At 47.3% G+C, this 16,454-nt stretch overlaps 1 protein-coding gene across 1 annotated transcript in view; it reads left to right on the forward strand.

Moving 5' to 3' along the window:
• The window catches only part of UVRAG (UV radiation resistance associated), an 86,985-nt gene extending 82,761 nt beyond the window's left edge, over window positions 1-4,224 (forward strand). Inside the window, exons 14-15 of the mRNA XM_085862606.1 lie at window positions 2,304-2,395; window positions 2,706-4,224. Coding sequence (XP_085718732.1) covers window positions 2,304-2,395; window positions 2,706-3,360 — 747 coding nt within the window. The 3' untranslated portion in view covers window positions 3,361-4,224. The remainder of the gene's footprint in view (window positions 1-2,303; window positions 2,396-2,705) is intronic.
• Window positions 4,225-16,454: the final 12,230 nt, after the last annotated feature.

Below are 16,454 nucleotides of genomic sequence, written 5' to 3' on the forward strand. Positions count from 1 at the left end.
GATAGGATCATCTTCAAACTTCATGGGAATATAGTTCATGGTCTGGCGCTCAGCTGATTAATTTTTGGTGGTGATTGGCCTTCACTTTCATGGGTTTTTTTTTTGTCTGTAATCACGTATAAATCACTCTGCAGAGCACTGTTATCATTGGAAATTTTTGTAACTTCGCATATCAGAGGACTATAGAGGTCCCTTTCAGCGCACAAAATTTTGAAAGTCAAGGTCAAAGGTCAAGGTCACTTTGTCGCAAATCAGGGGAGTCGACGGAACCCTTATTTTTTGAGTAATTTTAATCTAATCGTCTCCAAACTTTATGGGAATGTAGTATATGGTCTGGCGCTCAGCTGATTAGTTTTTGGTGGCGATTGGCCTTGACCTTCATGGTTAGCGCCTGAGGTCAAACATATTTGACCCCAAGGTCAAATTTTCAAGTTTTAGGAACCATATCGTCTCGTACCTCAAATTGAACACCTCGATGAGTGCTTTCTAGATATGTCAAGCTTGAGACATTATGACGTCATTTGGTGATGTTATGAGGCAAACACATATTTTTCATGGTTACTCTGTCGAACGATTCTCATCGGAATGTCTCGTAGGCAAATATTCTTCAAGGAGTCGCTCCTGGTGGATAGCAGCTCTGTTCACCTCAGTGTGACCTTAAAGAAGTCACACGTGGTCACTTTTTGGCAAGATATGGGTCACCCTGTGGGTGACATTGGTTTTTTTATGTTTTTCATTGTTGAAATGCGAATTTCATCCCAATGGTTCTGTCACCCCACCGACATAACAGACCACTGACTAAACTTATTCATGTCACAACGCTCGACATGATCTCCATCCTCGTCAATGTACTTAATCCAGTGGTTTTGATCCTTAACACAGAAGGCATCTTTCTGAAGTGTCCTCAATACATCCGCCCTGGCTGTGTTAACCTCCAATGGATGCAAAATATCATTCGTCTTCAGCATCGCCATGAAATCTAAAACTAGTTGTGTTTGTCTTTGTTAATGAAGCTTTCGGCCGCGGCCTCATCTGTCGTACTGGATGCCATTAATTGTTGACTTACTCGTTTTTTTTGTTTGTTTTTTTTTGCGGTGTTCAGCCGAACTTACGCAAACCATAACAGCATGTGATACTTTTGAATGCGACAGGAATTCAATTAGCTTTTGCATCATTAAAATCGCCACTCAAAATGTAAAGGAAGTTATTGGGTATATAATATAATTTCCGCTCGGTGTGGCCGTTTTATCAAAGGTTGTGTTATTACCCCGTGTGCACGAAGCGAAAAGTGTGGTGAATCGATCTGTCTGTCTGTTCACAAACATCAGTATATGATCGAGGAACAACTTCATTCTAATTGAATGTTTTATTTTGAACATGAATCGGAAAACGAATCTGTAGTTTAGCAGTACTTTCTCTGAGTTTGTCCTGATTGTGCATTGATAGGCAGGAGTGATATTTTTTTTTTACTCTGTCTGCCTGTCTCGCAGTCAAACAAAATTGAAAATCATTCCAAACAGGAAACTTGCATCAAAAAGGACACAAAAAGCAGGCACGACTAGTGTAACATGTTCGATAAGGTGGTGTAAAAGACGCTGCATCAATGATTGTAAATTTCCAATTTAAAAAATTCCACAACCGATACAATCATTATTTTTATTTCAATTGAATTGTATACTTGAACACTGCAGAACACAAATTGCCTTGTGGCACTTTCAACATCTTTCCGTTGAGCAGTACTTGGACAAAATATTACAGCATTTTAAATCGTCTCGACCCATCAAATTTGCCGCTCATAGACTGCACCCATGTCCTTGTTATTACTGTCGTAATGCAGCTTTTTATTTGCGCTCAGGACTCGAACATAAGGGTTGTAGACAACGATGGAATAAAAAAGCCGAATGTTCCTTCATAGTCGGCTGTCACTGCAACTTTATAAGTAAAGTCGGTTATGAGATGAATCGCCAGTAAAACGCGATGAAAGGACAAACTCGATAGTTATGACAACAGGGATGGGAAAAAGGCTGAGCTTGTGCTAGTGGTGCAAATTTGAAAATGCACAGCAGGTACGCAGGACGAACCTTCCCAATGAGAACGCTGAAGATTCTCAGCTCGTGTTGAACAACTAGGTCACACTAACTCGAGCAGTAGAACCGTCACAAGTGTCTAGCTTAGGACGGACAAACGCATAACGCATGTCCAGGTTGAGTCATGAAAGCTCCTTTTGTGTGACTTAAATGTTGAACTGTATACAAGTACTTGCAGCTGTCGCTGTCCCCTCCTCACCCGTCCCCCAATTGTAGCTGCGTTACTGCTTGGGCCTGAACACCACAGACCTGCGCCAGACTCTGCCCAACCTACGGGAGCTGTTCGAAACGAGGCTTGGAGTGCCGCAGTGAGTGAGAGGCCCAGCTGTCTTGGTTGCCTTTATAAGTTTTGGACTCTCTATTCTTAAAGCTTTTAATGCCTTCCCTCAAAAATTCTGGAGACATTATCTTGATCGGTGGCATTAGGCTTTCTGAAAGACATGGTCACACCTGGAAGCATCATTGTTTATGAAAGATCACCACCTTTTCATTCCCAGGTTTTTCCTGCTCTTTTCCATTTCAAGTTTTTTGTGATGTTGTTTTTGCTAAAGTGGTTTTCTTTTTCTTTCTGATATTTTGTTGATATTTACATGTTGTGGTCGTTTGTTAATTTGCCAGGTCCAACCTGAGAAAAAGCCCTACTGGACGCCAAAAGGCCTCCAAGATTGTAACAGGACCCACCAACGATGTGCAAAATGGTGAAATGGTGGACAAAGTGACCCCTTCACCTGGCAGCCATTCCACCAAGAAAGCTACAATAGAGTGGATTCGCTCGGAAGCACTTCTGGGTGCTGATTCATCGCCGCTCACGCCTCATTCGCAGCTTGAGGTTCGAAAACATTCCTCTTCCTTGGGATCCGACCTCGGTCCTGGTCGACCGGGCACACGAATCCCTTCATCTCGTATTGTTGAAAGTGTGGAGGTCTCGAGTAATACAACAGGTGTGTCGGGCACGAGTGCACCCCCAATGCTATATATAGCCCTGGACCAACCGGAGGAATTTGGTCCCGTTTCCATGGAAACTGGAGGTGCTGCAGGGTTTGTTGGTGGTGATGGGGCAACTGCCATTCCTTGGCTCTGTGATGCTGAAGCAGAGGTGGAGACCGCAGTGGAGGCGGATAGCGATGAGCACATTCTCCTTTCATTGGACCACATAGACCCAGCAGCCATGGCTCAGGTACATTCCGAGCTGGACGAGTTCTCCCGTCGTGTGGATGCGCTCAGTCAAAATGCCAGCAGTTTCCGCCGAAACACACGCAGCGATTCGTCTTGATTGATAAAACCTTTTGCTTGTGACCGACTTGCCGCATCATGCGTCTATCTCTGGTTCCATGTGGCTAAAGACCGTATGTTGCACTTGAACATGCTCATTTCGCGGTTGGGTGGCAGGACCTCCCATTACCTGTTGTTTTTCATTCCAAGATGACCGAGTCACTTTATTTTGCATCCAATACTTTTGAGGACCATTTAGGACAATGGGAAGCAAAAATAGGTGAATCGCATGAGGACCTGCACCAAACAATGGCTACCTGAATCTGCCCTATAAAGGGGCTGCCATAACGGTATGGGGAAACCAAATGGATGAGCGAAGCTTTATTGTGTTGTAATTACCTTTTGTGACAATGTGATGATAATTGAAGTTTCTCGTGCTGAAGAAACTGGATGATATATTGAAAGATGACGAAAGTAATATTACTACACACGTGTGTACACACGTGTAAGCATGGCAAAGCCAGCCTCTGGGGTTTTTGTGTTCTCTGCACTATGCTTAACCCTCAACCTCTTCTGCCCCACTGCACGTGGGTTTAACATCCCACATTCCCTTGCCACATAATGCATCTCTCATCGTATGTTCATCACACGCCATTTGCTGTTATCCACCCTGTCCACCCCTTATCTACCATCGGCTCCCAATCACGTTGGGAAGCTTTCCGATAAATCGCCCTTAAGTTCGGACGAGCCCTCTCCCCACTTTGCACCAGTTAGTCGTTGCCCGTTTCCTCCAGCCTCTACTTTCGTGCTTTCACCATACTTACTGATTGTGTGACACTGGCAGATACGTCCTGTAACCGTCATGAAGGTTGGTGTAAGGAAGAACCCTCCTGAAGTGGGGAAACAATAAAACTCTACTGAAGTGCCTGCTGTCCCTTTGTATATGATGCCTTTAATTTGGCTGCTATAAACCGATATGATGTACAGTATGGCAAATAAACCGGAATGATGGTGCGCGCGTGCGTTTGCTCGCGAAGCACGCAACTCCAGAGCCATGAAACCTAGCGGCCTGAAACGTTGCATGCATACGAAGGGAGCTCCAATGTAGTCTATGAATAAAAACTGGGTGTTTGGGTTTATTTAAATACCCATTTTGAAGAGAATTAACGGCCTTATTTAATTATGAAAGTGTTTTCCTTAGTCGCCTCGCTGTCCCTCACCGAGGTCTTGATTCACCATTTTTTTGGCCTGCTCAACAATGCCTTGATTTGGATCAGGCCGTAACGATTTCTTAATGATAAAGTGCTCAATTATTTATTTATTTTCACTTTCCTCACTCATAATCGAATGCCTGATCATCATAACCTACGAATCGCTGGATACATTGCAATTCTTATAAACGCCCAGAAACACCAGTGTTGGTGGCTTCGTTTTATTTCCACAAATGCGATAATCTCTAGAATCTCTTAACTTGAGCCGAATTTCAAAATTTATACCTCTTAATTGACATCAGCAGCAGTTCCGACTGCTAAAAAAAAAAGTGTTCATTTGTCCAATTCGGACATTGACATTCCGGGCGTCTCCGGGAGGTGATTAATATGACTGATCGGAGATCGCAAATCGCTTGCCAAGCCCGCACGCCGTTCCTTATCAATCGTTTCGTTGGAGTGCTTGCTTGAGTGCTTAAGCCACTTGACGAGCGTTCTTCAAGCTTCAAACTCCACAAGCTTCCATGGCGATACCGTGGCTTGGTTCTCCATGAGTGTATCTCCCGGAGTGAGGAAGGCAAAATAAATTAGGGGATTACAATGAGTAAAAAATGTTGTCAGTGGTTCCAAAGCAATTGATTGCCACATCATGGCAGGATAGCCAAGAGGTACGCACGCTTGCTCAAAGCTGTCAAGTCTGGGTTTGAATCCCGACTCAGCTATAAGTTGTCATCTATGTGTTTCACAGAAACAATGATGAATCAATGTGTTTGCCGTCTTTCGGATAGGCGTTAAACTGGGCGTCACATCTGCCAGAATCCCTCCTCCCTCCTCCTCTCTCACCTCTCTCCCTCTCTCACCTCTCTCCCTCTCTCACCTCTCTCCCTCTCTCACCCCTCTCCTACCCCATCCCTCTCTCTCCCACCCCTCCCCTCCCCCCCTCCCTCTATTAACAGGACTGTTAAGGACTGACGGTTTAGTTTTGAATTTAAAACAGCTTCCACAGAGTGTAGCATGTACAAATCCAATTTGGAGTAAGCCGACCAGTGGGGTGCAAAGGTAGCTTGTATGTGCAAGCATGCATGCGTGCAAGCAGGTCTTTGCCAGGTAGATAGCTTGGGTTTTAAATGCTCCTGCCTGGTTTTATGTAGAACCCAGTGGTTAAAAAGATAATGTTGCTGTTTGGGCGCATTTTATTGCCCTTCCCCTTTCCTCATGCCGCCTTCCCTTCCCATCACGCTGCCTTCCCTCCCCCTCCCCTCACGCTTACATCCTCCCAAATCCCCTCCCCTCTCCACCCCACGGACATCTCCAGGCGGTGTCCACGTGCTGTATTCTTCTTCTTCTTCATAATCATCATCATCGTTTTACGGTCGTTTCCATGCTTGCATGTGTAAGCTGTGGTTCACCTAATGGCTGATTTCCAGGCTGCACGATCCCTCACTCGCCCTTTTGTTCGGCCTTTAACTCTAAGATCGTCTTTCAGCATCACATACCATGTTTTCCTCAGATGGCCTCGAACTCCTCTTCCATTCATATTTATACACCTCTTCACACAGCTGCCCACCCCCATCCTTTCCACATGTCCGAACCATCTCAACCTACCCCGACGCAGAACCTCACTAATGCTTTCTATACCTAACCTGTCTCTTAATTCCACATTTGGTTTCATATCCTTCAGTGTCACATCACACATCCACATCACCATTCTCATTTCATTTCGTTCACACCTCCATTCATCCTCCTTTTTGATCACCCACGTTTCACTACCATACAACATCATGCTTCAAACGCAAGCTACATAGTTTTCCCTTCAATCGGAGAGAGGTCCCTTTTTATGTCATTCGGAGTAACAACTCCCTGAACTTCCTCCAGCCACTTCTAATTCTTGCATTCACGACTGCTTCTCCACCACCACCTGCACTAATCAAATCACCAAGGTAACAGAATTTATCTCCACATTCCAGAGATATATCCCCATAAACGAACCTTTCCACTCCAACTGGAGCCACTTCTTTATATGTGCAAACAGCACATTTGAAATCAGGAACCACCTGCAGTCTAGCCCTCATGCCACTACACCTCTTGTGCACCCAGCAGTTGCAGGATTTACACAATATTGAATTGCTACCTACCCCTCTTCTTCAGACAGCACAGGGCCACCTCCCTCTTTTTCCACACTTCCTTCTCCCGCATCACGAATCAGTACTTTTGTTTTCCTTGTATTCACTTTCAGTTCTGTGACCTCCATACCTTCCTTCCACACTGTATATTTACCCCTTACCTCTTGCACACTGTCGGCTATCAGCTCCAGGTCATCAGCATACAAATTAACGTGCTGTATCAACTTGTTGTTTAAATGTACCCCATTTTGTTCAATCCTGTATCACCGACCCCCTTCTCCACAAGGCCCACTACCAAACACAAGTCGAGAACTCCTCCCTCTCTTTCCCCCCTCAAGTCCCCCTACCAAATGCAAGTCCAGAACCCCCTCCCCTCATGCTTACCCCTTTCCAAACCACCTCCCCTTCCCAACTTCTCCCTTTCCTCCCTCCTCTCTTCCCCATCCTCTTCGCTCACAACCCCTCCTGTTCGAGTGTATAGTGATATTTGGTGAGGAATCGCTCTCCCCCCCCGTTTCTTGCTCTTCACCCCTTCATAGCTCCCCCTTTCCTCAACCCATCCAAGCTTCCTTGCTCCCCCCTCCTTCCTCGCTCCCCACTCCTCTCTCTCCTCCCCTTACCACCTCCTCCTTCCCTCTCCTTACCACCTCCTCTTCCTATCTCTCTCATCCATCCTCTCTCCCTCGTCTCCCCATTCTCTCTCTCCTTCTCCTCTGTCGCTCTCTCTCCCCCCCCCTTAACAACCCCAACAGCGAAGAGATCGGTTGTATTTGTTAGTGGTGAACAAAATGCGATGATGTGCACAGTATGGTAAATAAACCAGTATGATGTGCAATATGGTAAATAAATAAATATGATGTACAGCATGGTAAATAAACCGGTATGGTGTACATTACAGTAATACACCGGTGTAATGTACAGTATGGTGTACGGTATGGTAAATAAACCGGTATGGTGTACATTACAGTAATACACCGGTGTAATGTACAGTATGGTGTACGGTATGGTAAATAAACCGGTATGGTGTACATTACAGTAATACACCGGTGTAATGTACAGTATGGTGTACGGTATGGTAAATAAACCGGTATGGTGTACATTACAGTAATACACCGGTGTAATGTACAGTATGGTGTACGGTATGGTAAATAAACCAGTATGATGTGCAGTATGGTAAATAAATATGATGTACAGCATGGTAAATAAACCGGTATGGTGTACATTACAGTAAATACACCGGTGTAGTGTACAGTATGGTGTACGGTATGGTAAATAAACCAGTATGATGTGCAGTATGGTAAATAAATATGATGTACAGCATGGTAAATAAACCGGTATGGTGTACATTACAGTAAATACACCGGTGTAGTGTACAGTATGGTGTACGGTATGGTAAATAAACCGGTATGGTGTACATTACAGTAATACACCGGTGTAATGTACAGTATGGTGTACGGTATGGTAAATAAACCGGTATGGTGTACATTACAGTAATACACCGGTGTAATGTACAGTATGGTGTACGGTATGGTAAATAAACCAGTATGATGTGCAGTATGGTAAATAAATATGATGTACAGCATGGTAAATAAACCGGTATGGTGTACATTAGAGTAAATACACCGGTGTAGTGTACAGTATGGTGTACGGTATGGTAAATAAACCGGTATGGTGTACATTACAGTAATACACCGGTGTAGTGTACAGTATGGTGTACGGTATGGTAAATAAACCAGTATGATGTGCAGTATGGTAAATAAATATGATGTACAGCATGGTAAATAAACCGGTATGGTGTACATTACAGTAATACACCGGTGTAATGTACAGTATGGTGTACGGTATGGTAAATAAACCGGTATGGTGTACATTACAGTAATACACCGGTGTAATGTACAGTATGGTGTACGGTATGGTAAATAAACCGGTATGGTGTACATTACAGTAATACACCGGTGTAATGTACAGTATGGTGTACGGTATGGTAAATAAACCGGTATGGTGTACATTACAGTAATACACCGGTGTAATGTACAGTATGGTGTACGGTATGGTAAATAAACCAGTATGATGTGCAGTATGGTAAATAAATATGATGTACAGCATGGTAAATAAACCGGTATGGTGTACATTAGAGTAAATACACCGGTGTAGTGTACAGTATGGTGTACGGTATGGTAAATAAACCGGTATGGTGTACATTAGAGTAAATACACCGGTGTAGTGTACAGTATGGTGTACGGTATGGTAAATAAACCGGTATGGTGTACATTACAGTAAATACACCGGTGTAGTGTACAGTATTGTAAATAAAATGGTATGGTGGTGGTCTCGTAAATAAACCGGTTTGATGTACAGTGTAGTAAATGCCAAGTAGAATGATCAATGTGAGGTGAACGATTCATTCCTTCATTATATAGTTGTACCCCCATCGTTTTTTGTTCATTCGTTTGTTTGTACGCACGCACGTGTAACGTACACACTTCATACACACACACACACACACACACACACACGTGTGTAATGCAACACACGCACGTGTGATGTAACACACGTGTAATGTACACACTTTATACACACACGTGTGTAATGCAACACACATGTGATGCAACACGCATATGATGCAACACGTGTAAAGTAACACATTTTGTACACACACGTGTGTAATGCAACACACGTAATGTAACACGTGTGATGTAATACACATGTAATGTACACACACGTGTGATGTAACACATGTAATGTACACACCCGTGTAATGTGCACACGTGTAATGTGCACTTTATACACACACATGTTATGTACGCACACGTGTAATGTAACACGTGTGTAATGTAGCACACATGTAATGTAACACATACGTGTAACGTGCACACGTGTGATGTAACGCACACACGTAATGTAACGCACGTGTGATGTAACACACACATGTAATGTACACACACGTGTAATATGCACTTTATACACACACGTGTAACGTAGCACACATGTAATGTAACACGCATGTAATGTGCACACGTGTAATGTAACACACACTTGTCATGTACACACTTGTAATGTGCAAACGTGTAATGTACACACTTTATACACACGTGTTGTGTAACACACAATGTAATGTACACACACCTGTGATGTACATATTTTATACACACACATGTAATGTACAAACACACACACACACACTTGATGTGCACACACCATAAGAGGTTGGGTTTCTCAAGCACCTCACGCTGTCTGGAGACCGCGAACTTTCTCACCTCCTGGAGACATGATGGGGGTCGAGGTCAGGCCGTGAACCGAAAATGCTTCAACGCGAGATGTCACCACGGTGGGGCGCGGCGGCTTCGAGCCAAAGGGGTTCACGGGTGGGTAAGAGGACGGGGGAATGCCAGGGATTGGGGGCTGGAGTGGGGGGTTTGTGTTTCATCACCTGTACCTTCTCCCTGTCACGCTCTCCCCTTTCGTCTGCTTTGTTCTTGCCTCTGCACCTTCTATTCATACCATCCGCCTTGTTCTTACGTCCTTTCTTTGTCCCACTTTCACCATATCATATTCCCTCCTCCTTTCCCCATCAGACCGAACTTCACTCATCCATACTGCTCACTTCTCACCCCCCATCACCGCCACGATGTTTCAATTTAACTCTCCCGCATCGTGCTCAACATCTCACATCTCACCCTTCTACTCCCCAGGGTCTCTAATAGCCCCAACCTCCCTCCCACCCTCCCTCTCCTCCATTCCATCTTCATCATATTCCCTCTATGCTCTGCTATTCCTGTCCCGTCCTAATCGCGCCAAAAATCAGATTTGCGAACCAACATGGTGGAATACACACTGATTTCCTCTTTCTCCACTTCTCACCACCTCTGTACACATCTTCGAGAAAGTGTGTTTGTGTTTTGGGAAAGAAATAAGATGATGCAATGGAAGGAGGGGAGACAACCTGCTGTGGAAACTGTGGGTTCTTGTCCCAATGTTTGTCCGAAAGGGGAAAATGGCCACAAAGTCACAACAACATAGTCGAGCTTTGGAATTCTAACTGCACTGCGGAAAGGTCCGGGAAATATTGCTGGAACTGGGGAAAGGTCTGCGGAATCCCGCCACTACTGCGGAAAGGTCTGGGGAATCCTGCCGGTACTGCAGAAAGGTTTGGGGAATCCCGCAGGTACTGCAGTAAATTCTGGGGAATCCCGACGGAACTGCGGAAAGGTCTGGGAATCCTGCCGGTACTGTGAAAAGGTCTGCGGAATCACGTTGGAACTGCGGAATCGCATCAGTACTGCGGAAAGGTCTGCGGAATCACGCCGGTACTGCGGAAAGGTCTGGGGAATCCCGACGGAACTGCGGAAAGGTCTGGGAATCCCGCCGGTACTGCGGAATCGCCTCAGTACTGCGGAATCACGCCGGTACTGCGGAAAGGTCTGGGGAATCCCGCCAGTCCTGCGGTAAGGTCTGGGAATCCTGCCGGTACTGTGGAAGGGTCTGCGGAATCCCGCCGGTACTGCGGAAAGGTCTGGGGAATCCTGCCGGTACTGGGGAAAGGTCTGCGGAATCCTGCCGGTACTGTGGAGAGGTCTGAGGACTCCCGCCAATGATGGGGAAAGGTCTGTGGAATCCCTCCGGTACTTGGGAAATGTCTGGGAAATCCCATCGGTGCTAGGAAAAGGTCTGCAGAATCCCGCCGGTACTGGGGAAAGGTCTGGCGAATCCCGCCGGTACTGGGGAATCCTGCTGCTACTGCGGTAAGGTCTGGGGAATCCCGCCGGTACTGCGGTAAGGTCTGGGGAATCCCGCCGGTACTGCGGTAAGGTCTGGGGAATCCTGCCGGTTCTGCGGTAAGGTCTGGGGAATCCCGCCGGTACTGCGGTAAGGTCTGGGGAATCCTGCCGCTACTGAGGTAAGGTCTGGGGAATCCCGCCGGTACTGCGGTAAGGTCTGGGGAATCCTGCCGGTTCTGCGGATTCCCGCTGGTACTGTGGCAAGTTCTGCGGAATCCCGTCAGGACTGGGGAAAGGTTTGGAGAATCCCATCGGTCCTGGGGAAAGGTCTGTGGAATCCCACCGGTACTGGGGAAAGGTCTGGGGAATCTTGCCGGTACTAGGGAAAGGTCTGGGGAATCCCGCTTGTTCTGTGGAAAGGTCTGGGGAACCCCGCTGGTACTGGGGAAAGGTCTGGGGTATCCGGCCGGTACTGGGGAATGCCACCGGGACTGGGGAAAGGCTGTGGAATTGTGCCAGTACTGTGGAAATGTCTGGGGAATCCCACCGGTACTGGGGAAAGGTTTGCGGAATCCTCCCGGTACTGGGGAAAGGTATGCAGAATCCCGCCGGTACTGCAGGAAGGTCTGCGGAATCCCACCGGTACTGCGGGAAGGTCTGCGGAATCCTGCCAGTACTGTGGAGAGGTCTGCGGAATCCCGCCAATGCTGGGGAAAGGTCTGCGGAATCCTGCCGGTACTTGGGAAAGGTCTGGGGAATCCCGCCAGTACTGGGGAAAGGTCTGATGAATCCCGTTGGTGCTGGGAAAAGGTCTGCGGAATCCGGCCGGTACTTGGGAAAGGTCTGCGGAATCCCACCGGTACTGGGGAATCCCATCGGTGCTGGGAAAACGTCTGCGGAATCCCACCGGTACTGGGGAAAGGTCTGGGAAATCCCGCCGGTACTGCGGATAGGTTTGGGGCATCCCACCGGTACTGGGGAAAGGTCTGCGGAATCCCACTGGTGCTGGGGAAAGGTCTGCAGAATCCCGCCAGTACCGCGGAATCCTGCCGGTACTGGGGAATCCCGCCGGTACTGAGAAGAGGTCGAGGGAATCCCACCGGTAGTCCGGACTCTTTGAAACCGTCATGGTATGTCAGGTGGTCTTGGTACATTTATTGCCAAAATTGAATGTTACCCAACTTCCTGTTTTTGTGAAAATGGCATTTGAAACTCGGGGGGGGGGGGGATTGGGTTTGATGAGGTGCGAATACCAGTGATGTGGTTTGAAGAGGTTTGAATACCAGTAATGGGGTTTGATAAGGTGGGAATATCGGTGATGGGGTTTGATGAGGTGGACTGACAGCCCCTCTTCTCGGGAACACAACCATTCCTCCCTCCCTCTCTGCAACATGACCCTCCCTCTCTTCCTCTGGAAAGAACATGACCCTCCTCCTCTGGAAGGAACATAACCCTCCCTCTATGGAACTCGATCCTCTCCCTCCTTCTTTGGAACACGATCCGCTCTCCCTCCCTCCCTCTCTCCCTTCCTCTCTGGAACATTTACCTCCCTCTCTCCCTCCCTCCCTCTCTGGAACATGATCCTCCCTCTCTCCCTCCTCCTTCTCTGGAACATGATCCTCCCTCTCTCTCTTCCTCCCTCTCTTGAACATGATCCTTCCTCTCTCTCTCACTCCCTCTCATCCTCCCTCCCTCTCATCCTCCCTCCCTCTCATCCTCCCTCCCTCTCATCCTCCCTCCCTCCCTTCCTCTCTCTCTCCCTCCCTCTCCCTCCCTCTCTCTCCCTCCCTCCCTTCCTCTCTCCCTCCCTCTCTGGAACATGATCCTCCCTCTCTTCCTCCCTCTCTCTCTCCCTCCCTCCCTCCCTCCCTCTCACCCTCCCTTCCTCCCTCTCTCCCTCCCTCCCTCTCTCCCTCCCTCCCTCCCTCTCTCTCTCTCTCCCTCCCTCTCTCCCTCTCTCCCTCCCTCCCTCTCTCTCCCTCCCTCCCTCTCTCCCTCCCTCTCTCTCTCCCTCCCTCCGTCTCTCCGTCCCTCTCTCTCTTCCTCCCTCCCTGCCTCCCTCTCACCCTTCCTCTCTCTCTCTCTTCCTCCATCTCACCCTCCCTCCATCTCTCTCTCTCTCTCTCTCTCTCTCTCTCTCTCTGGAAAACGATGATTCCTTCCTCTTTGGAACACGACCCCTCTCCTTGGCTGGAACACACCCCTCCCTCCCTCCCTCTGCGGAACACGACCGATGTGTGTACGTACAACGATCATCTAAGAAATTACCGCAAAGTATACCGAGACGAGTGTTGGTCCAACATGATCAATTTGTTTTTGTCCCAAATGAATGGAAGAGATTTCGGGGCGGGAAAGGCTCTTCGGGACTCTCCCCCACACTCCCCACTCCCTTCGCGTTAATAGCGCGAGTGTGGGCCATTCACGAATGTGGTGAATGCGTGGTTAACATTGCGGTTGGGGGGGGATCTGCAGGAAGGGCACACAGGGTACTATCGGTCTTGTAAGGGTCTTCTTTTCGCTGGTGCGAGGTGTGGGGTGGGGTTGAATGGTCAGGAAGGTCGAGGATATAATGTGTTTTGGAGGGTGTGAACTGTCGTGAGTGGGTCCAGGGAGGTACAGGTGCAGTCGGTATTGTATAGAGTCTATACAATGAAATGGGAATACCTGTGGTGTGGTTTGATGAGGTGGGAATACCAGTGGTGTGGTTTGATGAGGTGGGAATACCTGTGGTGTGGTTTGATGAGGTGGGAATACCAGTGGGGTGGTTTGACGAGGTGGGAATACCAGTGGGGTGGTTTGACGAGGTGGGAATACCAGTGATGTGGTTTGAGAAGGTTTGAATACCAGTAATGGCGTTTGATGAGGTTTGAATACCAGTAATGGGGTTTGATGAGGTTTGAATACCAGTGGTGTGGTTTGATGAGGTGGGAACGTCAGTGATGTGGTTTGATGAGGTGGGAACATCAGTGATGTGGTTTGATGAGGTGGGAACATCAGTGATGTGGGTTGATGAGGTGGGAATATCAGTGATGTGGGTTGATGAGGTGGGAATAACAGTGATGTGGTTTGATGAGGTGGGAACATCAGTGATGTGGTTTGATGAGGTGGGAACATCAGTGAGGTGGGAACATCAGTGATGTGGTTTGATGAGGTGGGAATATCAGTGATGTGGGTTGATGAGGTGGGAATAACAGTGATGTGGTTTGATGAGGTGGGAACATCAGTGATGTGGTTTGATGAGGTGGGAACATCAGTGAGGTGGGAATATCAGTGATGTGGGTTGATGAGGTGGGAATAACAGTGATGGTGTTTGATGAGGTGGGAATATCAGTGATTGCGGTTTGATGAGGTGGGAATATCAGTGATTGCGGTTTGATGAGGTATATAGAATCTATATTGCCAGTGCATGCCCGTACGTGCATGGCCGTACATGGGAAAAAAAACACTTTCACACCGCGTGCCAGAAACAACCACACAGGCTGTTCCTTCGCTCTGGCGTGGCCGTACGTGCAAAAAAAAATTTTTAAACCGTCTTCGTCAGATTCCATTGCACGTGCACGACGCAGCTTCGTTATACTTCGCTGTCGTAAACGACGACTGGATTGGGGCATTGTGTTTAAGAAAATCGAGAAAGAAAGAATACAGTAAGTCGAGAAATCGAGAAAGAATACATTAAGTCGTCACTATCCGGAAGTCCGGAAGTTAAGTCCTCACCATCCGGAAGTTCGCATATCGCAGTTACGATTATTCGCAGTTTAGTTTTAATGGCCAATTATTCAATTAGCGCCAACATATTTTGCCTTTTCGCAATGTCATCGCAAGGAAAAACACAAAGAGAAAAGAGAGAAAATAATAATAATAATAATAATAATAATAATAATAACGTACGTGCAAAAAAAAAAAATCCAATTCGCCATCGTAACCGGCACGGCCCGTGACGTCATCGTCGGCCGGGCCGCGCAGCAACGTGTCCTTTCATTGGTTTGGTAAATAAATGGCCATAACTTGGGAACCACTTGTCCGATTAATATCAAACCTTGAAAAGGTACATACTCAGGTCCCCAGCAATATACCTGGCAAGTTTCAATGAGATCGGTCGAGAAACACACACACACACACACACACACACACACACACACACACACACACACACACACACACACACACACACACACACACACACACACACACATTGCTGGAATTATAGATAGATAATCTCATCTCCTTTTTCATGATCGCGCTTTGACCAGTAATTCGGGTCTCTGTCCCACCTTAGTGGGGCAACTTAGCTAAATATAGCATAACAATTGTGCATTTTGCGAGGAAAGCACCAAATTTGGCACACTAGTAGCCTATCATATTATGAACAGATTTGGATATTGGGCCATCTCAAAATTTTTGATGGCAGTGGAAAATGGCTGCCACAGCCATCAGCGGCTGAATTTGAGATGGCCCAATATCCAAATCTGTTCATAATATTGTCGCGAATTCACGCCCGCCGGCGTGCGAACGGCCACATAACTCGAATCGCGGCACGTCGCCCACCGGACGGGCAATTCTGTCGTGACCCTCTCGGACTAACGCCGGGTGCGAGTCACGGGTGGGCCTTTCGGCCTCACCACGATCGTGCCAATCGCCCCCCCCGCGTGAGATAGGGTTGTTCGCCAAATTCGACCGACCTAAGTACCCACGTGGAGGGTAGACCGGGCGATCGCACCTCGCCGCAGGTCGACTCCGGACACGGGCCACTTAAGCGACCCGTTCCGTACTAGCGGGATAACCGAGCGGTGTTATCGTCGGCCTCGACGGTTCCGATTAATTATCGGGCGTATTCAGCCCACTACCAACCCTTTACGTGAAGCAAGATGGAGATTCAATTAAAGAAAAGACGAAGCGAAACGGGAAAACAGTTCAACATAATGCACATTTATTCCGCGGCACACGGAGAGCACACATATACAATTACAACAATTATGCACCTACAGCAAATGCTACAAAAGAAACACAACAATGCAGATCTACTACCGACTACACGTGCACACGGCAACACTTACATGGTTTTACTTTACAGACGGCACCAACAACACATTTACTCAAAAGCAAAAG

Source organism: Eptatretus burgeri, chromosome 17 (assembly GCF_056783735.1).
Source record: "Eptatretus burgeri isolate ZD-2024b chromosome 17, Ebu_testis_v1, whole genome shotgun sequence".
Taxonomy (NCBI): Eukaryota; Metazoa; Chordata; class Myxini; order Myxiniformes; family Myxinidae; genus Eptatretus; species Eptatretus burgeri.